Below are 22,525 nucleotides of genomic sequence, written 5' to 3' on the forward strand. Positions count from 1 at the left end.
TTGCTTCATTCTTTTTCACTTTGCCCGACCGTCTCCTCCCCTCTGTCATAATCATATCACCTTGATTCTCTCCATCACACAACACAGTCAGAGACAGTCCAGTTCATTTATTATCTCCCCTCATCCCCACACCGCACTTGCCCAGAGTGGGAGTGCCAGGAGGGCAGGAACCATGCCAGGCTCCTTTCCTGGCTCAGTATTTGGCACAAACTGGTGTTGGAGAAGTGTATGCTGAACCAACGTGAGCAGGACGTGCAGAGAACTTCAGTGAGTCCCAGGAAATAAAAGGACAGCGTGGCTGGAGTGAGCGAGCATACAGGTTCTTGCCATCCATGGGAGGAAGAGGAATGGGAACCCAGAGAAGCATTGTATGAGAAAGATGCTCAAATGTTTTCAAGAGCCACTGGCGGTAGTGCAGTCAGTTTGGAGGGGGCCTTGTGGGCGGGGAAAGCAGTGAGGAAGCCTTTGATGAGTGAGGGCAGAGGATGGGCTTTGCATCAGGAAGGTGCCTGGGGAGGGAAGAACTGACAGGATTGGGGGGGTCATATGCATGGGGGGTGGAAGAGGAAAGCCAAGTTCAGCTATGGCTGCCAGGCTTCTGGCTGGAGTCAGGGACATGGATGACAACGCCAGTCACAAGAAGGGGCAGGCACGAGGGGAGAGCCGGATTTGTGCAGGGGGGTGGGGAGTCTGAGAATTCAGATCATGATGGAACGAATCTGAGGTGCCAATATGACATCCAGTGGGGATGTCAGGTGGGTGGCAGGTGCATGTGCAATAATCGGGGCTCAGGAGAAAGCTGGGCTGGAGCCTGGGTAGGGATGAGGTCACCCCTAAGTGTGGGGTGAAAAGGCTCTGTTCAGGGCAGAAGACGAGCAGGGGTGAGAGAGAGACACACACACAAAGTAGAATGGGTCATCCAGCCTCTGAAGGTGCACCCAGGGGGATGTCACTGGCCAACGTCGCAGAGGGGGGCCAAGGAAACATGTTTTGGATTTAAAGATTGGACGTCACGGGTGGTCTGAGTGCGGCCCTCCTAGAACGCTGCCAAGCACCACGGAGGTGAGCAAATGCCGGGACTTCCTTTTGGGAAGCCTGGCCGTGAAGGGGAGAGACGTGGAGGGAAGCACTGGGTTGATGGGGCGGGGAGGGGGGGCTCCCTTAAATGGAGCCTGTAACACATTCATCGAACCCTGAGCGGACCAGCTGGGAGGAAGAGGCTGTTCCCTTGAGAGGGATCCTAAGACATGAGGTTCCTGCTACAGCAGTGGGAGGAGACAGGACCCAGAGCCCTGGCCAGCAGCTCTGCCTAGACCGGAGGATGCAGAGAGCAACAGGGAAGGACAGGGCAGGTGTAACGGCAGTTGGTGTCTTTTCTCTGATGAGGGCGGCCCCTCTGCTAAGCGGGCGAGAACGAATGTCCATGATGTGAGGGGATGAAGGCTTACACTAGGCACTGTGGACAGGAGAGCTGGCTGCCCAGAGGGACACGGTGCCACTGCTGGGGACTGGGGCTGGGGCTTGTGCCAGTCAACCTGAACACAGTGGAACCAGACCTGCTCTGGCTCACAGCAGCCCTCGCTGCTCAGAGCCACGCTAAGCTGGGCGGCTGGGTACCAGAGATAGATGATGGGCTTGGGCTTTCAGAGGACTGGCCTGAGGGTCCTTAAAATACCAGGCCATGCTGGCCGAGCTGGCACAGACGAGGCAGGGGAGAGGCTGATGTGGCGTCTGGCAGACTGCCATGCCCCACGGACTCCCCGGGAGCAGCATCAGGCCAGACCCAGGTACGACCCCAGGAGGCCCCTGAGGCACCCTCATTGCACAAACCAGGGTCTCCTGACCTGAGACCAAGGCAGAAGCCAGCTCCCAGCCCCCGCTCCAGCCCCTGAGCCGCCCAGCTCCCCCGGTCAGGATGGCACTGAGACAAACACACCGTCAACGTTTATTGTTGTACCCCCCCCTCCACCCCCACTACAGACGGGGCTGGGCCTCCACAAGAAGCAGTCAATGGGGGGCCCTGCCGTGGCCACCCTAATGTGCCCGCAGCCTGTCAGGCCTCCCCCCAAGCTTTCCAGGTCCAGAAATCCTTGCAGGGCCTGGGCCTATGTCAGCCCTGGGAAAGCGGCCTTTGGGGAGGAGCAGGGTTGGTGGGGAGAGGTCCTGTGATGGCCCAGAACCTGCCAAGTCCAACACCAGCATGTGACAGGTGGGGAAGTGAGCCAAGAGTGTAGACCCGCAGGGAAAAGTGCCGGGGAGTCCGAAGGTGGTGGGGGAAAGGGGCGATGAGCTGCATCTTTCGGGCACTGAGCCAGAAGGGGGTGAGAGGGAGACTTCCAGGGACTCCTCCCTCCTGGCTTCTGGAAGTGGGAGGAGGGGACGGGCTCCGGGCAGTTGGGGGGGCCAGTCCTGAACAGCTCCATCCCCCTCAGGCCGGGGGGGGAGCCTTCAGGGCAGCTGGGCTTGAGGGGGGCCTCAGGGCCTGGATGGGTCCTGTGAGCCCCCCGCCTGGGTCTGCCCTGGCGAAGAAACAGAAAGGGCCGCAGCCTTATCTCGGTTGGGCCCTCACTGAGCCTTTTTGGTCACCTTCTGGCTCTTCAGCATCACGGAGGTGATGAACACTCCTGGAACACACGGGCCAGAAAGGCCAGTTAAGGTCCTGGCTCAGGGCTGCTGGGAGGCCGGAGCAGGACAGAGCATGACAGAGGGACCCGCAGGCGGGGCCAAGTACTGACCCAGCCACCCTCCAGGTTCCCCCGATCATCTCCCGAGTGGCTCGCTAAGCCACACCCCCACCTATATTCATTCAACAAACATCAGCCGAGGGCTGACCACAGGCCACCTGCTGGATTTGTGTTTCCGACACAGGGAATAAGATCCACCCAACCATCCATCGACTCAGCTAGTCAACCATCTGGCCACCTACCTCCCCAGCTGCCCACTCAGCACCTACCATCCACCTACCCCATCATCCAGACACCTGATTGCTGACTCACTCAAATGACTTTTTTGAGCACCAACTCAGTGCCACAGCATGTGCTGGGCACTGAGGACACAGTAATGATGAAGATACAGTCTCTGGCCTTAGGAAGCCCACACACTAGACCCTGGGAGTCGGAGGGGTGCAGGAATCAGAGGCCAGAGTGACAAGGGGGTGAGGGGTGATGGTGGTGGTGGTGGTGGAAGGAGCAGGAAACAAGGAGACACCCCATTAGAGTCCAGTGAGCCTGAGGATTGAGAAGAATGCAGCCCTGAGGGATGAACACGGAAACCCCAGGGGGTGAACTGAGGGCAAGGAGCCTCCAGCAGGTGTACAGCGGGGGCCAAAGTACAGCCGCATGTTCAGGTGTAGGAGAGGGTCATGGGGTCCCTCAGACACCCCGCCCAGGGTTGGGAGAACTTACCCACAAACAGGAGCAGCAGGAGGCCGGCGGCCAGCGGGATAGCAACAGCATAGGCCCGGGGCAGGAAATACTTGTGGATGACATGCTGACTGTCAATGAATGGCTGGCACAAGGGCAGAGCTCCGGTGAGCATGCCTGGCTCTGCTGAGCGCCCCAAGCCCAAACATGCCACCTCCTCTGTCTCAGGGGCTGACCCCGTCAAAGCGCTGGGGCTGCATTTGCTTTTCTTTAAGATGATGGCATCTTGGGTGCTTTGGTTGGTTCCCTTCCTTCATTTTTCTACAAGTGGTGTACTAGGTACTTCCCTGGTGCCTGCTCTAAGCTGCTGCTGGGGACCTGGCTTAAGTCCCCCACAGCTTAGCAGGAGCAAAGGGTACATGAGGAATCCCCATCTGGGCTCCAAGATCTTTTGTTTTTGTTTTTGTTTTGCTTTTTAGGGCTGCACCCTCGGCATAGGGAGGTCCCCAGGCTAGTGGTGGCATCGGAGCTACAGCTACCAGCCTACATCACAGCCACAGCAATGTGGGATCTGAGCGGCGTCTGCAACCTACACCACAGCTCACGGCAACGCCAGATCCTTAACCCACTGAGCAAGGCCAGGAACCGAACCCGCAACCTCATGGTTCCTAGTCGGATTTGTTTCCACTGCGCCACGACAGGAACTCCACAAGGTCTTCTTACTAAGATTTTTCTCCCAAAGAACATCAAGTGCTGCAAGATTTTGCTTCCCAGAGTTCCCGTCGTGGCTCAGTGGAAACGAATCCGACTAGGAACCATGAGGTTGCGGGTTCGGTCCCTGGCCTTGCTCAGTGGGTTAAGGATCCGGCGTTGCCGTGAGCTGTGGTGTAGGTTGCAGATGCCGCTCAGATCCCACGTTGCTATGGCTCTGGTGTAGGCCGGCAGCTACACCTCCGATTTGATCCCTAGCCTGGGAACCTCCACATGCCACAGGAGCGGCCCTAGGAAAGGCCAAAAAAAAAAAAAAAAAAAATTTGCTGCCCAAACACACTGCACATTTTAACATATTTTCCCACTGGGCGGGGGAAATCCCAAAGACCCTCACAAAACCCATTGGCACTTGTCACGCCCAGGAGCCCGCAGGATAACCAGAAGGACTAGAACTCCCATTAAAGGCACAGGACCTTACAGTGTAGTGCTTCAGGATTCTACCTTAGGTCTGAACCTTCTCCTTGAGCCTCGGCTTCCTCATCTATACAATGGGGACACCGCTAGTGTCGTCCTCCTACTGCTGTTCTGACGCTTTCATTACATGGGCAGGTAGGCTTGTCACGTGCTTAAATGTTAGGAGTTGGCTTCAAGATCTAGGGATAGGAGGTGAGAGCGGACGAGGAAGCACACATACCAACAGAATCACCCAGGCGGTGTAGTACGTGAAGATGATCAGGCTAACGGCGACGAGGCCGAGTCCCACCACCTGGTCTGTCCCTGTGGCCTGGAGAAAAGGGAAAGCTCAACTGAGGAAGTGACCCTCCATTTAGGTGCACTAACGGAGGGGGGAGTTGCCGCCTGATTACGCCCATTCACTCAGCAGGCGTATCCGACGTGGCTGACTAGGTTTCCATTTCCTGGCTTGAGACAGAGTGCAGGCTAAAGACCTACCACCCGTACGATGGGCCGGCGGGAGAGTGATCCCGGCTCCCGAGAGCTCAAGCCTCAGCTTCTGAGTAGACCTAGGACCCCACATCCAGACGCCCTCATTCCCAGGACTCCCAGCCCCAAGCTCACCATTTCCCCAGCGCTCCAGGAACCGGAGCCGTAAGCCACATCCGGTTCCGCATCCGGGCCCTCCTGGCCTTGGGCCGCGGGGCCCGTCGGGAGTCGTAGTCCTTAGGCAGTCCCAGGACTACGTCGCCCAAGAGAGGCAGGCACCGCCTCCCCTTTGCATTTCGGGAAATGTAGTTTTCAAGAGTATTGTGGGCCGTGTTTCCGAATCACCCTGGGAAATGGGACCCAGTGGGGAACCCAGATAGGCTGCATTTATGGTCTCAGTCGGGTCGAACTCGACCCAGAAAAAAACCCCATCTCTATCCGAGTCCCAAGGCCAGGGTGGGATGGGGTGGGGTGTCGAAAGTCCCATATTTGAGACGGGGAAAATGAGGCTCAGAAAGAGGCAAGCACTTGAAGATCACAATCCGAGTAGAGGGTGCAGCCGACTCCAGAACCCGAGGGCGCTACTTCCTGGTGCGGTGGCCCCAACTCGTCTGTTGAGGGTAGGGTGCAGAAAAACGTTCACCGGATAATGCTGAGGGTGGAAGCCTTAACTAATTTTACTCCACAATCTCTTAATGATACTGCAGAAGCTATTCCTACCCTAAATATGGAACAAAAACAAGTTAAGAAAAGTAGAGCTGCAAAACCGAATGGCCTTAGACATACTCAGTGCAGCTCAAGGAGGTACCTGTGCTGTCATAAAATCTGAATGTTGTGTCTATATTCCTGATTATTCGCAGAATGTGTCTGATTCCCTGCGAGATCTCCGGCAGCCGATTCGTGAGATGTCTGATCCAGCTCCAGCTTTTAGAGCTGCCCTCTGGAACTGGTTGACCTCCTCCTCCTCCTGATGGAAATATTTGCTCACCATAGTCATCATTGTGATCTTGAGCCTTTTATTTGGACCCTAGATAATTAATTGTAGGTCTTGCTTTGTTATGTCCTGATTAAAAGCTATCAACCTACAAATAGTGATAGAAAGGGTACCCAAGGTAATGTATTGAAGCCCACTCAACCGACCATGCCATGAGTGGAGACCTAACCGCTTTCCCTAAGGACACCCCTTGTCAGCAGGAAGCAGTCAGAGCAGTCGGTCGTTGTCCCCCCGCCTCCAAAGTTAAAGTCGCCAACTCTGGGGGAGGGGGGGGGCACTGAGGCAGAATACTCACTCAGGTAGTCAGTGTTAGGAGCATGGGCTTCGATGCATTCTTTGATATGTCTACTGATTAACATTTGCGGCTTAAGGGCTCCAGGGAGTAACATCCCCACAGGCCTTGTTTCCTACAGGGAGTGGACCTAGGCCCAGATGGACATTAATCTCTAAGCCCCCGTGACTCAGGCTACGGGAAGAGGAGGGCAAAGACACCATGGGACTTACGGGACATTTCCACCCCTAAGACCCCTATTGGACAAGGACTGATGTAGGTAACTGGGCAAGGCCAATGGGAGAAAACCACAGCTTTCTGGACCTCACGTTGGTTACCCCTCCATCTTTAAGGGATAAAAACCCCAAAAGAGAGTGGGGCTCTTCTTGCCCCTCCCAGCTGTCCTGGGAGCTGTTTGCTTTCCTGTAATAAAGACTTTGCTTGCTTGCAAAAAAAAAAAAAAAGAAAAAAAGATTCACCAGCCTGGAGTGGGAGGAGGAGGGTCTAGCTTGAGCTGCTGGGATGGAGATGGTTTTGATTGGCTGTGAGGGCACCCCTTTACCGTTGCCAAGCTTCTCTGGCGAGCCGCTCTTCACTGCAGGAATGAGGCCGGGGTGGGGATCCTCCCTCCCCTCTGCCTCTCGGGTCCCGTGTGTGCCACAGCCCAGACAGGCCTTCTGACCGGTGTGCAGGCCCCTCCCTAGGCCTGGAGGCCAGATCATCCACCAGGTCTTCAGCTCGAGGCCTGGAACACTGTTTTCCCATGGCTAGAGGCTGCTTTTCACCCATCAGGTCCACTGGAATCCCACACTTCCCGGGAAGCCCTCACTGCGGGGCAGCGGTTCCGTCTGTGCTCCACAGCCCCAAGTGTGTCGCCAGGAGGATACTTGTCAATGCATTTTATTTTTATTTTTTAATTTTTTTTTTTTTGTCTTTTTGCCATTACTTGGGCCGCTTTCACAGCATATGGAGGTTCCCAGGCTAGGGGTCCAATCGGAGCTGTAGCCACCGGCCTACGCCAGAGCCACAGCAAAGCGGGATCCACAGCTCACGGCAATGCCGGATCCTTAACCCACTGAGCAAGGCCAGGGACCGAACCCGCAACCTCATGGTTCCTAGTCGGATTCGTTAACCACTGCACCACGACGGGAACTCCCAACTGCATTTTAATTAGCTGATTTACTTTTGTGGATCCAGCCTAAATGACTATGAGCTCCCTGAGAATGGGGTCTGTGTTCCCTGCTGTATCTCCAGGACCCAGAATGAGGACTTGGCACAAGTTAAGAGCTTCCCATAGCCAAGCAGCCTGAAGATTTGGCGACTTCTGGAATGCTGCAGAGCCCAGTGTCTAGGGACGCCAGGCCTCTGGAGGGGTCGTGTGTGCTGTCTTCACTTGGGGAGATCAGGTCTGAGCCTGGCATGGCCTGCTCCAGCGGGCAGCATCTCTCTCCTTGGGTCTGAGCCCATCTCAAGGCTGAGAGGCACCTTCTCCCCCTACCATTTGGTACACTGAATTTTCACTTAGCATTACTGTTCCAACGGAGCAATCTTTTGGGGCCTACAGCCCAATTCCTTCCCTCTTGGTCTCAGGAGAATCTGAGCTCAGCCAGGAGCCAGCTTTCCCTCCCCGGAGTGCAAAGAACAGAGGAAGGGACAGAGAATCAGCCTCCAGGGTTCACAAGGGCCAGGAGTGGGCTCTGGTGCTGAGAAGGGCTGGGGATAACGCAGCGCTGCTGCAGGAATGAGGCCTGGTGGTCTGGATCTTTCCAGCTTGTCCAAAGTCCTGAGGCTTCCTGCCCCTTCTGAGCAGAAGTGGCCCAGGGTGACTTGTCTTTCCCGGAGCTTGGCTGTGGAAGCACCTCTGTAACTGGAGTCGGGGGCAGGGAGTGAGCGGTGGTCCAGGCCTGGAGACAGTGCTGGGAGGTGCTTGGCACCCGTCACTGGCCAGGATCCCCGTGGAGGGTAGTATGCCCACTTCCTCATTTGATCCATGACTGCATTTGCAGCTGAGCAATCTGAGGCAGAGTTATTTGTCCTCAGGTATGCTTGTCAGAAGCCACCCGACCCTGGGGAGGTTAGAACTTGGTCTCATCTATGAGATGAGACCTGCCACCTACTAGGTGTGAGACGGGCAAGAAACTGCCCTTCTGGGCCTCAGTTTTCTCCCTGGAGTAGTAACAGTGGTAATGACTCTGCCTGCAGCCAGGACGTGGAGAACCCTGGCCACCTACATCTTCCCCACCCCTAGAATGTCACCTTATACATCTGGCTGTTTCTTTTTATTTTATTTTTTTTTGTCTTTTTGCATCTTTTAGGGCTGCACCCGCGGCATATGGAGGTTCCCAGGCTAGGGGTCTAATCAGAGCTATAGTCGCTGGCCTACACCAGAGCCACAGCAACGCGGGATCCAGGCTGTCTGTGACCTACACCACAGCTCACGGCAATGCTGGATCCTTAACCCACTGAGCAAGGCCAGGGATCGAACCCAAAACCTCATGGTTCTTAGTTGGATTTGTTAACCAGTGAGCCATGACGGGAACTCCCTGTTTCTTTTTTTTTAAAGTTTTCATTATTATTATTATTTTTTTTTGCTTTTTTAGTGCTGCACCCGCGGCAAATGGAAGTTTCCAGGCTAGGGGTCAGATGGAAGCTATAGCTGCCGGCCTATACCACAGCCCCAGGAACACAGGATCCGAGCTGAGTCTGAGACCTACACCACAGCACACAGCAACGCTGGATCCGCAAACCCACTGAGCAAGGTCAGGGATCGAACCCGCATCCTCATGGATGCTAGTCGGATTCATTTCTACTGCACCACAACGAGAACTCCCTATTTTTATTTTTCAAATTTTTTGGCCATGGCATTTAGAAGTTCCCAGGCCAGGGACTGAACCTGCACCATAGCTGCAACCCAAGCCGCAGCAGTGACAAAGCTGGATCCTTAAACTGCTGTGCCACCAAGGAAACTCCCTACCTCTGGCTTCCTTTTGATGCCATCGGTGACCCCCGACTTCAACACAGTAAAACAAATACAAACCAACACGCCATAACAAACAAAAACTGCAACATTTAATTTTCCCCCCAAACCAAGACACTGACACTAGGCTGATTTCCCCCTTACAATGTTATTTTCTACAACAGGAGTTGGGACAGAGATACAAACACAGCCCACTAAGTCGGGGTCGGGGTGGCAACATTCTGTTAAGAGGGGCATTAAAAAAAAACCCAAAAAACCCTCCCCTCCCCCCACTTCCCCGCTCACCCCTCTGAGGAGAGGAAACCATGGTCATTCTCCATCCTGGCAGGTCATGCCATGTGCTGTTTGTAGGGTGACCGGGGGGGGGAACCCTAAAAATATTGTAGATCTTTATGTCTTTTCTTTAACTCTCCTAGTAAAAACGTTAAACTGGCTTTCAAGAAGATTCCAAACTAGCATTGCATAGACCAATTCCTTTCCAAAAATATCTCTAATATATTCTTTCTATCTCTCTCTCTATATAGGATTTTAAGTCCGAAGCTGTGGGCACGAGTGGGGATTCACTGAGCTCGAGGGGACCAGAGGGCCGAAGAAAGGACTCCCACGTGGGGATGAGGCCGGGGCGCCAGGCCTCCGGCTCCGCCAGCATCAATTTGGTTGTGGCCAAATTCTGTTAGTCCAATTACCCCGGCCCAGGGCCTGGCGTGGGAGGATGTGGCAGGCTCTGTCTCCTTCTGGGATGACTGTTCAGACCTCAGCTACCGTGTAGCTGGGCTGCCTGGTTTGGGGAATTCTCCCCAACAGCATCGAAGCCAGCTCTCTCATGCCCAATGCCCCAGAACTTTGAATCAGACCTCAAATACACCCTGAATGCATCTCCCCACGGGGTTGAGGTCATACAGGCACAGAAGGGAAGGCAGCGGTCCCCATCTTCAGGGGCTCACTGCAACTGGTGCGGCCAACCCTCTTGTAAAGTGCCAGGTGTCTGTGGGGCAGGAAGGGACTGGCCGAGCTGACCAGAGCCTTCTCCAGCCAGAGCAAATGCTCCGTCCTATCTCAGGAGGCACCTTCTAACATTCACTTTCTAAAAGCGTTAGGTAATTAAAAACGACAACAAAAATCCTAGACATGCTCTGGTCCCAATGCCAGGAGGTTCCAAGACCGAGACTCTAATTCTTGCCAGTGGGGCAGAAGGGCAAGGACCCCTCCCAGCCTGGGGAGGGTCCCTCCACCCCCACCGGCACCCCACCCAGCTCCCCAGCCCTGCTGGGACCCAGCCAGTGGGTAGGGAGAGAACAGAACCACTCCCTCGCCTGGGGGAGGAGAAAATACCAAACAGTGAACTCTAAAAAAAAGAAAAGAATGGAAGGAAGGGAAAAAAAAAAAAGAGGAAAGAAAAGGGAAAAAGTATTGGGCTAAGTAAACGCCAGCCTGCTGGGTTTACGCAAAATAAGTGAGGTTGAAGAGTGGCAGGGGAGTCTGTCCGGGAACTGGCTGGCAGCCGGAACCCACCTTCAAGCAAATGAACGAGGATGAGGTGGGGGGCGGGGCCGAGAGTAGAGGATTTGGTGGGAGGACCCCACCTCTCCCTTGCCCAGAGAGGGGATGCTTTCAGAGGATGGCTGAGGCTCTCCTGGCCAGGAAGCCAGCTCCCAGCCAGTCCAGTCACAGCCCACCTGCCTCTCCAGCATAGCCCCTGCCTGGGCCAGCTGACCCTGAGGGGAGAGAAGGGGCACTTGGCCTGCCCAGCCCAGCCCAGCCAGGCTGCTGACCTCCAAGGGTTGGGGAGGCACCTTGCCCGGCTTCCTACCAGAAGCCAGCTGCTCAGGACCCAGCCCCGGGCAGAGGGGACCCACCGACCACACTCAGACATTTCTCAGCATGGGGCTCAGGGCTGAGCTGGAGCTAACCAGAGAGGGGGCAGGCAGTGCCACGTGCCAGCCGGGCTGCTAGAACTGGGCCACTGACTGCACAGCAGGCAGCACCCAGGAATCTTTGGGAAGGGCTCAGAGGAAGGCAGGCGAGGGGCTGGGGGCTGTGCTGGAGACAAGCGTGTGCAAAGTGCAGGCTGCCGGGGCAGCAGGAGAACATTCGTTGCAGGGCGAGGTGGGGTCTCAATCTGGAGTGTGGGTGGGGTTTGAGGTCTTGGTTCCCAGGAGGAAGCTGCCAGCAGGTCTCCTGGGACACAAGGGAAGGGACAGCTGAAGCACTAAGCAGTCAGAGGGCCATGGTGGCAGGATTCTGGATGTGGACTGGCCCCTCCAAACACAAGGGGGCAATGGAGCAAGGCCCTGCCAGGGCATGGCTGAGCCGGCGCTCCTGGAGTGAGCAGGGACATAGGACAAGAGGCCCCTTGGGCACAAGCATCCTTGCTTGCAAGGGTGCTGCCACATGTCCTCGCCGAGGGGCCAGGTGGGTCCCAGCGGGGCCATCCCTGCCGCAACCGCCGTGTTTATCTGGCCCACCTGCTTCCCGGGCCCATGTGTCCTGCCCTCTAGTGGTTCAGGGGAGAATATTCACAGTGGTGCCCAGGGCCCTGGGGGGCCAGGAGGGTCCCATCATGGGTGAGAGGACAACGGAATGATGCTTTGGGGCTGGAGAGCACGGAGGAGGCACAGATGAGATGCAGCACGGATGGTGACCTGAAGGGGAAGGCCCCTTGTGGAATGACGTGGGTCGGGTCTGGACACCCGTCGAAGGCAGGGCCCTTCTCCAGTCTGGACACCAGCTCCTCAATGGCTTTCAATCACGACTGGCTCGTAGACCCCAGAAGAGACCCTGCAGGGAGATACCAGTCAGCTTGGCCTCCTCAGTGGTGTCTGGGCCAGACCCTTGGAGGTACTCCCCAAGCAGATGCTGTTAACCAGCCCTGTTCTTCAGAGAGGGAAACTGAGGCTCAGAGAAGTCGAGTCACTTGCCCAGGGCAACAGAGGTATTAAGTACATGGTGTCACAGAGCTGGCACAGACCAGGCCCAAGCCCCACTGGGCACCAGCAATTTGTATGCTGGGGTGTCCTACACCCAACTTTGCGGCAACTCTGGAGGGAAGGTCTGCAGCCAGTCCCGCTTGACAGACGGAGAACTTGAGGCTCAGGAGGATTACGAGTCTTGCTAAAGTGCGGCAGCGGCCTGGGGAGACTGGATCTTCTCTCCAGTGAAGCCAGGCCCACCCTGGGGCTGTGGACATTCAGGGGCCGGCATACAGCTCGGCAATGACCTTGCTGCCAAATAGACTGGGTTCTCCCCTCCTGAATCTGCTTCCTCACCCTTAGAAGGGGCTAGAGAAGGGTGTCACAAAACCCCAGGAAGTGCCCTGGTTTTTTTTTTTTTGGCCGGTCCCACCCAGGGCAGCCCAAGAGGCTGTGGAAAGAAAGCAGTTGCAATTTCAGCCTTAGCCAACAGGGGTCAGCAAAACAACACCAGAGGGCAGGTCTGGGGACCCTGGGTGGCCCTAGATTTTTTTTTTTTTTCTTTTGGTCTTTTTAGGGCCACACCTGTGGCATAAGGAAGTTTCCAGGCTAGGGGTGGAGTTGGAACTCTAGCCACCAGCCTATGCTATAGGCACAGCAACGCAGGATCTGAGCCACATCTGCGACCTATGCCACAGTTCATGGCAGCGCCGGATCCCCAACTCACTGGGGCCAGGGATAGAACCTGCATCTTCATGGATACTAGTTGGGTCCATTACCGCTAAGCCACAGTGGAACTCCAGGCCCTAGGTGTTTAAATGGGCACTTTCCCACCCCGCCCACAGGAAGCAGAGGAAAAGGCTCCAGCATAGCCCCGCAGGTGGGAAGCTCCTCCACTCACTCCGTGAGCCAGGCACACAGGAAGTAAGCTGTAAACGCACGACTGTGAGAGGGCACCCTATAAACTGCCGAGCTCAAGCCAAAGCTTGATCCTATCAGCCCTCCGTCTCTGAACACCATGCAGGCAGAAATCTGCTTGGCTCACTGCCGGAACCACGGCACCCAGCTCAGGACGTGGTGTCAAGGTGCCCAACCAATGTCTGTTCAATAAACAGACAAGTCGTCCAGGAACCATGAGGTTGTGGGTTCGATCCCTGCCCTTGCTCAGTGGGTTAATGATCTGGCGTTGCCGTGAGCTGTTGGGTGGGTCGCAGACACGGCTTGGATCCTGCGTTGCTATGGCTCTGGCGTAGGCTGGCAGCTACAGCTCCGATTCAACCCCTAGCCTGGGAACCTCCATATGCCATGAGAATGGCCCCAAAAATGGCAAAAAGACAAAAAAAAAAAAAAAAAAAAGAAAGATGTATGAGGGCCCGGCCACGTGCGAAGCATGGTGCTAGTCTAGTCATTTTCCAAGGTTCCTCGGAACCCTCAGAACCCACCCTGGGGTGTTTGTCCCAGTGTTCCAGGTAAGGTGCTGTGACATTTGACAGGGGAACAGAGGCTCAGGCAGAAGTGACTGGTCCAAGGCCACACTGACGAGAGCTGGCATTCGAAGCTAGGGCAGCGGGCTGCTGAGACCATATGCTCTCACCATGGTGTCTGAGCCACACCTGTAACCTGCCCAGAACCTTCACCCCTACCTGTTGGCCAGCTGGATGCCACTCAGGGTAGTGGAGCCATCGCGGCTCACGAACAGCCGGAGGTTGCTGTCTGTGGGGACCAAGGAGAGGGTGGAGGCTGAGGGGGGCGCCCAGGGCCAGGGAGTCCCTGGGCACCCCCCGCCAGCTGCCGGCTGCCAGCTCACCCTCAGCATTGCTGCCATCAGTGAAGTCTTGGCTCTGCACGATCTTCTCCACGATGTCGTCAGCATCGATCCGGGTGTCATGCACCCAGGTCGGGTGGCTCTCCACCGAGTCCTTCTTCCTCCTGGGGTGGGGCGGGGCATTGTCACAACAGTCAGGGCAGTAACAGACCCGCGGGCCACAGGCCCGAGCCCCTGCCGCCCTCAGGATGCTCTAAGCACACGCACGTGAGAGCCGGTTCAGGTTGGTTTTTAACCCTCACGCCCTCCCTACGCGCCGGTGCTGCCATGACCTGGTTTTAGAGAGAAAGACACGGAGGCCCCAGGGGTTAAGCACCAGCTTCTGAAAGGCTACAGCGCGGAGGCAGGCGGGGACCTAACGTGCCCTAAACCACACACAGCAACCACGGAGCATGCGCGCCGGGCCCTCGGGTGCAGGAGCGGGTGGCGAGCCCCCACCCAGCCCCCTGGGGGGGCCCCTTGCCCCCGTGTCTCAGGTGAAGAAGCCAAGGTTCGTTCGGGAAGCCAGCGGAGGAGTCTGCGCGCCAGGAGCCCCCACACGCCTAAGCAGGTGCCCGGCCTTAGCAAAAGCCTTACCGAAAGGAGCGGTCAGACAGGTGCGGGGGCCGGGGGGGCCGCGGCGGCTTCTCGGGAGGCCGGTGCTCGCGCTCGCCGCCCTCGGGGCCCTCCACGGCCATGCTTAGGCCGCCCGAGGCGCTGCTGCTGGTGGACGTGTTGCGGCGGTGCGTCAGGTCCGAGAGGCTGGAGGAGCGCGAGTGCTCCGTGCTGTAGCCTGGCGGGAGGCCGCGGGGAGGTCATTACGGGGGCGGGGGGGGGGGGTCGGGGGGGAGGCGGGAGGCCGAGGGCGGGGGGGGGGGGGGCGGGGGGGTGGCGGCGGGCACTCACCGGAGATCTTGGACTGCTGGCTGGCGTAGCTGGAGTTGCGGGAGTGGCCGGAGTGGAACACCTCCTCGGGGCTGGAGAGGTTCTGGTCCGGCTCCTCTGGCACCCCTGGAAGCCGGGGAGGCGCAGGGTCACCGTGTGCCACCCTTGGCCTCTCAGAGTGGGGCGGGGGTGGGAGCCCACGGTGTATTTGCATTTAGGAGACCGAAAAGCCGGGCTTCGGGCGGCAGCAACCTGCCCTAAGCCAAGGTCATCCTCCAAACCCAGGTTCCTTCCTTCGGGCCCCAAACATCCGTTACAGGATGTTCTCCAGGCAGGCCCTCCACTGGGTGCCCGCAATGGGACACGGGGCGTCCCGGGCACTCGTGGTGGGAAGGAAGAATGCTGAACAAAAACGGCCCACAGGTGGCCACCACTGGCGCCAGGGTGCAGAGGCAGAGCAGGCAGGTGGGGGGCTGACACCTGGGGATCAGGGGAGGCTCCTCTGAGCAGGTGGCTTGAATGCCAGGCCTTGGGGATCCTGGGAGGGAGCAGGCCAAATAAGGCCTCAGGGAAAGGGTCTTCCAGACAGAGGGAGCAGCATGAGCAAAGGCCCTGAGGCTTAGATGCTTGGGTCAGAGTCGCTTGAGTGGAGCAAATAAAGGTGGAGGGGAGCAGCCGACAGCGCTCTCCCAAGTCACCCACACGCCCAACTTCGACACGAAACATGCTTGCAGGCACGAGCAGCAGGAGGTGTGGGGCACCCCATCGGGGGTCTCTGCATCCAGGGAGCTGCCAGGCGGCTGGGGGAGAAAGAGGCAGAAGATCCCACCATCGCAGGAGAGGCACCCCTTCTGCTTTACACAAAAGGCGCCGTATTGCTGGGTGGCCTGATCCCAGATCTGTCCTCTGGGGATCCCCACCCTGAAGCTGGGGAGAGCAACAGAGCTGGGAAGCCCCCACTCTGCGTGCAGCCCCCAGGCTGAGGCAGGCAGGAAGCCCAGCTTTCTGCTCTGGGCCCCACCTAGCCGCATCTGCAGGAGAAAGGGGAATGCAGGAAAGCTGGCCTTGGGGTCAGTGTCCCTCACTGCTCCCAGGCCCCCAGAGGCAGAATCACCCAGAGGACAAGGCCCGAGGTCCTATGCCCTAACAGCTCTGGCATAAATGAGGCCCACCGTGCTGCAGCCTTGCTTACTGATCAGCTTGGGGGCAGTCAGCTCCCAGCTCTGCCCTCCCTGCACCCACGGAGGCAGTGCAGGCTGCAGCCTCCTCTCCTGGTAGCACCGCCCCCTTCAATTGCTACGCTGATTCCTCTGGGGCTAGAGGCTCATGTGCGTTTTCCATAACATTAGTAATAATGATAATTTAGTGGAAACATGTGCTGGGAAATACAGAGGACACTGTATGTGCCAGGCAAGGCACAGATGTTTGCTTAGTGCAGCCCCAGAGCCATCTGGGACGTGGTCACTACCGCTGGTCCCATTTTGCAGAGGAGGAAGCTGAGACCTGGAGAGCAAGACAACTGGTCATGGTCACAGAGCAAGTAGCAGAGCGAGAGTCCCAGCAGGTGCTTTTGCCAGGAACACCACCCCCCACACCCCAGATTCAGCTCAAATGCCACCCCTCCAAGGGGGCGTGCCCTGGCCCTTCCCAGGCGGACACCTTCTGTGTCTCTCTCACAGCTGTAGGCGGGAATGCATTTGACTTATTCTCTCACTGACCCCTGTCGCTCCTGCTAGACCAGTAGAGCCATGAGGCCAGGGGCCTGTATCAGTCCTCAGTCCAGGGTGCTGCTGTGATCCTGGGGCCACACACAGTGCCCGGCTCACAGGAGGGGCTCAGACGTCTGCTTAACGTAAGAATGGGTGGGCGAATGCCACCCCACTAGCCTTCTCTTCTAAGTGTCCCCCTTGGGACCTGGGGACATGGGAAGATAAAAGCCTTGGGCATGGGGGGGGGGCGGGCAGGAGGGGAAGAGTACCTGAACTGAGGATGGTGGGCCGGGCCTTGGAGGGCCGGGACCCTGTCAGGGAGTTGGTGCTGCTGCTGCCGCTGCTGCCTGTCCCACCACCCTTGCATGTCAGCTGCAGGGAGGAATCTTGGCCTGGGATGGAGATGGACTTGGCAGTGGACGGTGGCCTTAGGGAAGACAGATGGGTGTCACTGGGGTGCCCCATTTCAGGGTCAGAAGGGGGAACCCAAGAGCCTAGGGGAGGGAAGGGCCCCCGCCCCCGCCCCAGCAGCCTGCACCAGCACTCACGTCTTGAAGCAGGGATCTCCAGAGAGCAGGAACATGCCAATGGTGACCTGGGCAAGAGCCGGAGACATCAGCCACGCCTCCTGCACCCACCCAGCCCTGGCGCCCGTCCTCCTTGCACCTCCCGGCTCTGGCTTCAGATGGGCTTGGACTCTGATCCTGTCTCTGTCCCTTGCTGGCCCAGGCAAGGCCACCGGACCTCGCTGAGCCCGTTTCCTCATGCAGAGGACAAGACTAATCCTGACCCCTTCTCCAGGGGGCTAGTGGAGAGGCCACTGGGTGTCTGGCACAGAGGGACTCAGGAGCGGATGGTTAGCTTCTGTCATTTCACAACTAGGGCTGGACCGTGGGGCCCTCAAGGGTGGGGCTGCAGACACTTCATCCTCAGCGCCCCTCAGGCCCTCGGAGCGGCCAGGCGGGTGGGAGGGAGGCTCTCAATGCCCACCCGCTGGGGAGCGTCTCATCAAGACCGACGTGGTGGAGGCAGGGGCTTGGGAAAGTTTGCTGGATAAAGTAAAGCAAGAAGCCACTGGTAACGCAACACCTGCGTGGGCAAAGATTTTGGCAGTGGTCCAAACAAGGCAAGGTGTGGGTCCCCCACTCCGGGGTGGGAGAGAGTGACAGGCATGGGATGATGGGGTGAAGAAGAGGTGCGCAGAGCCCGGGCACATGTCCGACAAAGAAGGTGACCACTGGGCTGAGGCTTTTTTTGACGGATTATTTCACTGGGCCACAATAACAACCTACAAAGTGCGTGATGGGCCCAGGCTGCAGAGGAGGGAACTGAGACACCTCGAGAGACCTGACTGTGCAGGGAGCTGGCCTTGAACCCAAAGCTACCTGCCCCCAGGGTCCCTTTGATCTGGCCTGAGGGTGCACAGGGCCACCGGCGTGAGGCCGAAAGGCCTTGGCTCTCACAACAACCAGCCTGGACCTTTTCAGGGGCCTCCGGTTTCTTCTGCAAAAGGTCCACCAGGAGGCCCCATGCCCACCCTGTCCTGCCTGGCTCTGCTGCACACACGATGCCCCAGCTGGGTCAGCTCACAGAGGTGTGCTTAGGACAAGACTGACCTTCCCAGCCGGGCAGATGGTGTGGCGACAAGCAAGAGAAGGGTGCTGGCAGCGGACGCCCACATATCCATCCCAAGAGGCCAAAGAGGCAGCTCCCTGGGGGGAGGGTGGAAGCTTTCACCTGCCTGGGCCCACTGAGCAGCCGCCTGGGTCTGCCCAGGGCCAGGGACGCCAGGCCCGTCTGCTCACTGATGCTCTGGGAGCTCAGGCGGCCTCGGTCGTGTGGGGCAGGGTTAGGAGCTGGGCTGCAAGGGCAGCTCTGCTTGTGACCCCAGGTGGAAGAGCTAACCTCTGGGCCTCACCCCCTCCTGTGCCAAGCTGAGGCCATAAGAGACACCACCCCCACGGGGCTGCTGTCAGGCACCACGGGATAAGGGGTGGTGGGCACGTGGCGATGCTGATCTCGCAGAAAGTGCTCACCAAAGCCTTGGAGGCCAGCCCCGACCCTCAAGATGGATGGGGAAGCTGAGGACAGTGGCGGAGTCAGGCCTCTGATGGGGTTTTCTGACCTCAGGGCCCACATCTTCTCAGTGTCTCTCAGGGACTGAGTGAGAACATGGATTCTCTCTCTCTCCCTCTTTTTTTTCTTTTCTTTTCTTTTTTTTTTTTTGGCCTCGGCAGTGCAGTGGCTTGATGTGGGATCTCAGTTCCCAGACCAGGGATTGAACCTGGGCCACAGCGGTGAAAGCACCGAGTCCTAACCACTAGACCACCAGGAAACTCCTGAGAACCTGTATTCTTAACAACCCTCCAGGGGCCTCTGACAAAGAGCGCATTTGCCCCCCTCCTCCCCGCCTCCTGGTGGCCGCAGGGCCCGGTACCTTGAGGATGGAGTTGTCCTGTCGGGTGTTCTTCGTGTCATACCCCTCCAGCAGGCAGCAGCGCACGGTGGAGCCCGAGCCTGCAAACTCGGCCAAGTTCAAGTCAGCAAAGCCCAGCTGGGAGGGACAGCGGAGGGTGTGAGAGGCTTAGAGGTATGTGGGTGGCCAGGCTGGCAGCCCAAGGGTTAGCATGACAAGGTGGCGAGCGGGAGGGGAGGCAGAGCCCCTGGGCCCGCCCCACAGCCCAGAATGACTGTTGCATAACCGGCACCCCAGGACAGAGGCCCCGGTTGGTGGCTCCAACGTGGCAAAGCCAGGGGCTCACATCCCTGAGCTGCACAAAGCACCCTTTGTGCTGCATCCCAGCGTGCACTGGGGCAGCGCCCGAGATGAAAGGACATTGTTGTCTGTGACACAGACGCATTGTTCCCTGGGAAACAAGGCTGAGCTGTGGGAGCCACCAGGGCAGCGGACAGGAGGGGGGACGGCCCGTGGGAACTTGGCGCTGGGATGAGGGGCGGGGGACCCTCTGCAGGGTGGGCAGGAGACCCTGGTGGGAGCTGGAGTGAGGGGCTGAAGGGAACTCCTAGCTGCTCTGGGCTGCAGAGGGAGCCGGGGTGGGGAGGGACGTGGGACAGTGTGACAACAGGGGCATGAGCTAACGAGGCCTCCTAAGTGGAAGCCAAGTCTGCCAGACTGGGAGGCTGAGGTGAAGGTGCTGGCCTTGGGGACTCAGAGCATAAACCAAGTCGTGAGGGACACTTACTGCACGCCTGATGCAGGCAGGTCTCTACTGCAGAGCTGAGGGCACATGCTCCAGAATCAGGGACTCGGGTTCGGATCCCAGCCCTGCTGTCATCTCAGAGCAAGCCCCCCTTTACAGACCAGGAAACTAGGGCTCAGAGCAGCCAGTGACTTGCTCAGGGGCTCGCACACCTCCACTGGCAGAGCCAGGCCTGAAACCAGGCCTGATCGCCATCAAGTCTCAGGTTCCCCCTCTGATGAAGGGGAGCTGAGCCTGGGCTGGTGGTCTGATGAGAGAACAGAAGGGAGGGGCCTGGCAGGCCTGACACGTGACACGGCAGGTTGCTGGGGGAGGTGGGCTGCTCCGGCTGTTTGCTGGCAGTTTTTCTGCTGCCTGGGCAGCTGTCCTCACCCACAGGCGTTGACAGGAGGAGAAATCTCCGCTCTGACAGGGCCTTCCAGTTCTAGCCTCCCTGCCGTCTGCGTCTGGGGAGGGCGTCAGCGCCCCGGGGGGGGGGACAGGGTGCACAGCCCAGTCCCCTGAGCTCCCTGAGCTTGGGTTGGGGAGGGGGGGGGGCAGGAATCGCCCTTGGACCTTCCACGCAGGGTCAGGTGAGGCAAAGGAATGTCCCCTCTGGACTGACAGAGCGCCTCCCTGGGCCACAGAGGGTGGGGAGAGTCGCCCCCCCACCACACATACAAGGGGACTTAGGGCAGAGCAGGCTGATTCAGAGCCGTCTCCTCCTGCCTTCCCCAGCAGGAAAGGTTTTCCTGTGTCTGTGGGCCCAGGGAAAGCCTGGCAACAACACAGATGCACAGCGGCGGGGGCTGCCTGAGCCCCCTTCCCCCTCCCCCAGCAGGCAGGTGGGTCCTGCGGCTCTTAGAAAGCAAAAGGACATCTCTGGTGACACAAACACATGCCCCGGTACATTGGTAAGCAAAAAAGCCAAGCTGTGGAAATGTTTAGGACAATAGGACAAGTACATCTTGTGAGTTTAAAAATCAGATGGTCCCAGAGTTCCCGTTGTGGCGCAGTGGAAACGCATCCAACTAGGAACCATGAGGTTGTGGGTTCGATCCCTGGTCTCGCTCAGTGGGTTAAGGATCCAGTGTTGCGGTGAGCTGTGGTGTAGTCGCAGATGTGGCTCGAATCTAGCATGGCTGTGGCTGTGGTGCAGGCCGGCAGCCATAGCTCGATTCCACCCCTAGCCTGGGAACCTCCATGTGCCACAGATGCGGCCCTAAAAAGCAGAAAAAAGGCAAATAAAATTAGACGGTCTGCATGTGCCCAAGTACACACCGGAGAGCCCATGTGACCCTCTGAACCACATGCACGTGTTTTAGTTACTGCTCTCCAAGGATGATGTATTTCATGCATTTTTTTTTTTTTTTTCCTTAAAGGGTCTGGGAAGAGCCTAACAAATCGAAACGGTGGGATCTGGGGGTGGGGGAGGCCTGAGGAGGAACAGGGTGGAAACCACCTGTCACTCTGGGAACCTCTGTGCTATTTGTGCTGCAACAAGCATTCGCTGTCTGTGTGTTAAGCGCAAAGATGGTCAATACAGATATCGCCAAAAAATAATACATCTCATGGAGGGCAGGGTGCCTCCTGTTTGGGGCAGAGACGCAGATGGAGCTTCTTCATGTCAGTCCAGCCGGGCCCCAGCCCGCCCCCCCCATCCCCTTCACGCGGCCCTGCTTACCTTGGAATAAGCCTTCCCGCCTTTCAGCTCCTGCACGGGAGACAGACACAGGCACGAGGGTGACCGGGGATCCCAGGGACCTCGTGGGTCTCCCCATTCCGCCCCTCCCCCCCAATCTGCCTGCCAGGGGAGGAGGCAAGAAGACGGGCAGACCCAGTCACCTGGGGCACGGGCCTAACGCCACCAGACCAGTGGCCCCACCGGCCCCGCCACCTCACCTTGCGCACTGACACCCGGAAGACGCAGGGGTCCAGCAGGCCGGTGGCCGGGTTGGCGCTCATCTTACACACGAAGGTGAACCTCTTCCGCCACCGCACACAGTTCTCCTGCACCTCCTCCCTGAGGGCCAGAGAGGCAGTGAGCACAGGGCACAGGGTCCACCTTTAGGGAGTGAGGGTCCTGCTACCTGCAGGGGTGGGGAGGGGACCTCTCGCTTTCCACTTTGGATGACAAAGTGTATTTTCAGGAGTTCCTGTCATGATGCAGTGGAAATGAATCCGACTAGGAAACATGAGGTTGTAGGTTCGATCCCTGGCCTTGCTTAGTGGGTTAAGAATCTGGCGTTGCCGTGAGCTGTGGTGGAGGCTGCAGACGTGGCTTGGATCTGGCGTCGCTGTGGTTCTGGCGTAGGCCTGCAGGAACAGCTCCGATTAGACTCCTAGCCTGGGAACCTCCATATGTCGCGGGTGTGGCCCTAAAAAGATGAAAGACTAAAAAAAACAACAACAAAAACACAGAGATTATTTTCATAACAAGAATCTGCTTTTGTGGGCATGTTATAACAACGAAAAAAACATAATAAAAATGAAAAAACACAAGGCGGGGTGAGGTCAGGCTGGGGGCAGCTGCCTCATCTGCTTCGGCACTGCCCACTCCCCACCCCCACCTTGTCCTGGGCCCTTGGGCAGCTCCTTGGCCTGCCATTCCCTCCCAGCAGCCAGATTCCCGCTGGCCATCTCCAGTGACCCTCACGACAGGGTGACCAGATGGGCTACCGGCCCTTTTTACAGATGAAGAAACTGAGGCTAGGCAAGCTGCCCAGTATCACCCAGCCAGGAAGGGGCTGGCCCTGCGCCT

At 57.9% G+C, this 22,525-nt stretch overlaps 2 protein-coding genes and 1 non-coding gene across 4 annotated transcripts in view; all 3 read right to left on the reverse strand.

Moving 5' to 3' along the window:
- Positions 1-1,933: 1,933 nt before the first annotated feature.
- DPM2 (dolichyl-phosphate mannosyltransferase subunit 2, regulatory) lies at positions 1,934-5,466 on the reverse strand. Its single transcript, XM_047768521.1, has 4 exons — positions 5,151-5,466; positions 4,768-4,857; positions 3,405-3,507; positions 1,934-2,624 (listed from the first exon to the last, which is right to left on the reverse strand). The coding sequence occupies exons 1-4, from the start codon at positions 5,151-5,153 to the stop codon at positions 2,566-2,568; spliced, it is 255 nt and encodes an 84-aa protein (XP_047624477.1). The 5' UTR covers positions 5,154-5,466; the 3' UTR covers positions 1,934-2,565.
- A 3,861-nt stretch (positions 5,467-9,327) lies between these two features.
- The window catches only part of EEIG1 (estrogen-induced osteoclastogenesis regulator 1), a 37,762-nt gene continuing 24,564 nt past the window's right edge, over positions 9,328-22,525 (reverse strand). The window contains exons 2-11 of one of the 2 annotated variants that reach the window (XM_047768522.1): positions 21,667-21,787; positions 21,449-21,478; positions 19,002-19,118; positions 17,113-17,159; positions 16,834-16,991; positions 14,877-14,981; positions 14,568-14,763; positions 13,974-14,095; positions 13,810-13,879; positions 9,328-12,035 (exon numbers count right to left, since the gene is read on the reverse strand). In XM_047768522.1, coding sequence (XP_047624478.1) covers positions 11,990-12,035; positions 13,810-13,879; positions 13,974-14,095; positions 14,568-14,763; positions 14,877-14,981; positions 16,834-16,991; positions 17,113-17,159; positions 19,002-19,118; positions 21,449-21,478; positions 21,667-21,787 — 1,012 coding nt within the window. In that variant the 3' untranslated portion in view covers positions 9,328-11,989. Of the gene's footprint in view, positions 12,036-13,809; positions 13,880-13,973; positions 14,096-14,567; positions 14,764-14,876; positions 14,982-16,833; positions 16,992-17,112; positions 17,160-19,001; positions 19,119-19,767; positions 20,819-21,448; positions 21,479-21,666; positions 21,788-22,525 lie in introns of those variants that run through there. The other variant, XM_047768523.1, reaches the window with a different exon arrangement.
- On the reverse strand, positions 18,828-18,899 carry TRNAE-UUC (transfer RNA glutamic acid (anticodon UUC)). The gene has a single exon. It is a non-coding gene; the product is annotated as a tRNA-Glu (tRNA).

Source organism: Phacochoerus africanus, chromosome 2, assembly GCF_016906955.1.
Source record: "Phacochoerus africanus isolate WHEZ1 chromosome 2, ROS_Pafr_v1, whole genome shotgun sequence".
Classification (NCBI taxonomy): domain Eukaryota; kingdom Metazoa; phylum Chordata; class Mammalia; order Artiodactyla; family Suidae; genus Phacochoerus; species Phacochoerus africanus.

Bases quoted from the DNA above. Each gene is read 5' to 3' on its own strand.
- DPM2 (XM_047768521.1), bottom strand. The intron at 3,508-4,767 runs GTATGTGTGCTT...CCCTTGTGCCAG, and splicing joins CCGCCTGGGTGATTCTGTTG to CCATTCATTGACAGTCAGCA. The intron at 2,625-3,404 runs GTAAGTTCTCCC...CGTGTGTTCCAG, and splicing joins CCTGCTGCTCCTGTTTGTGG to GAGTGTTCATCACCTCCGTG.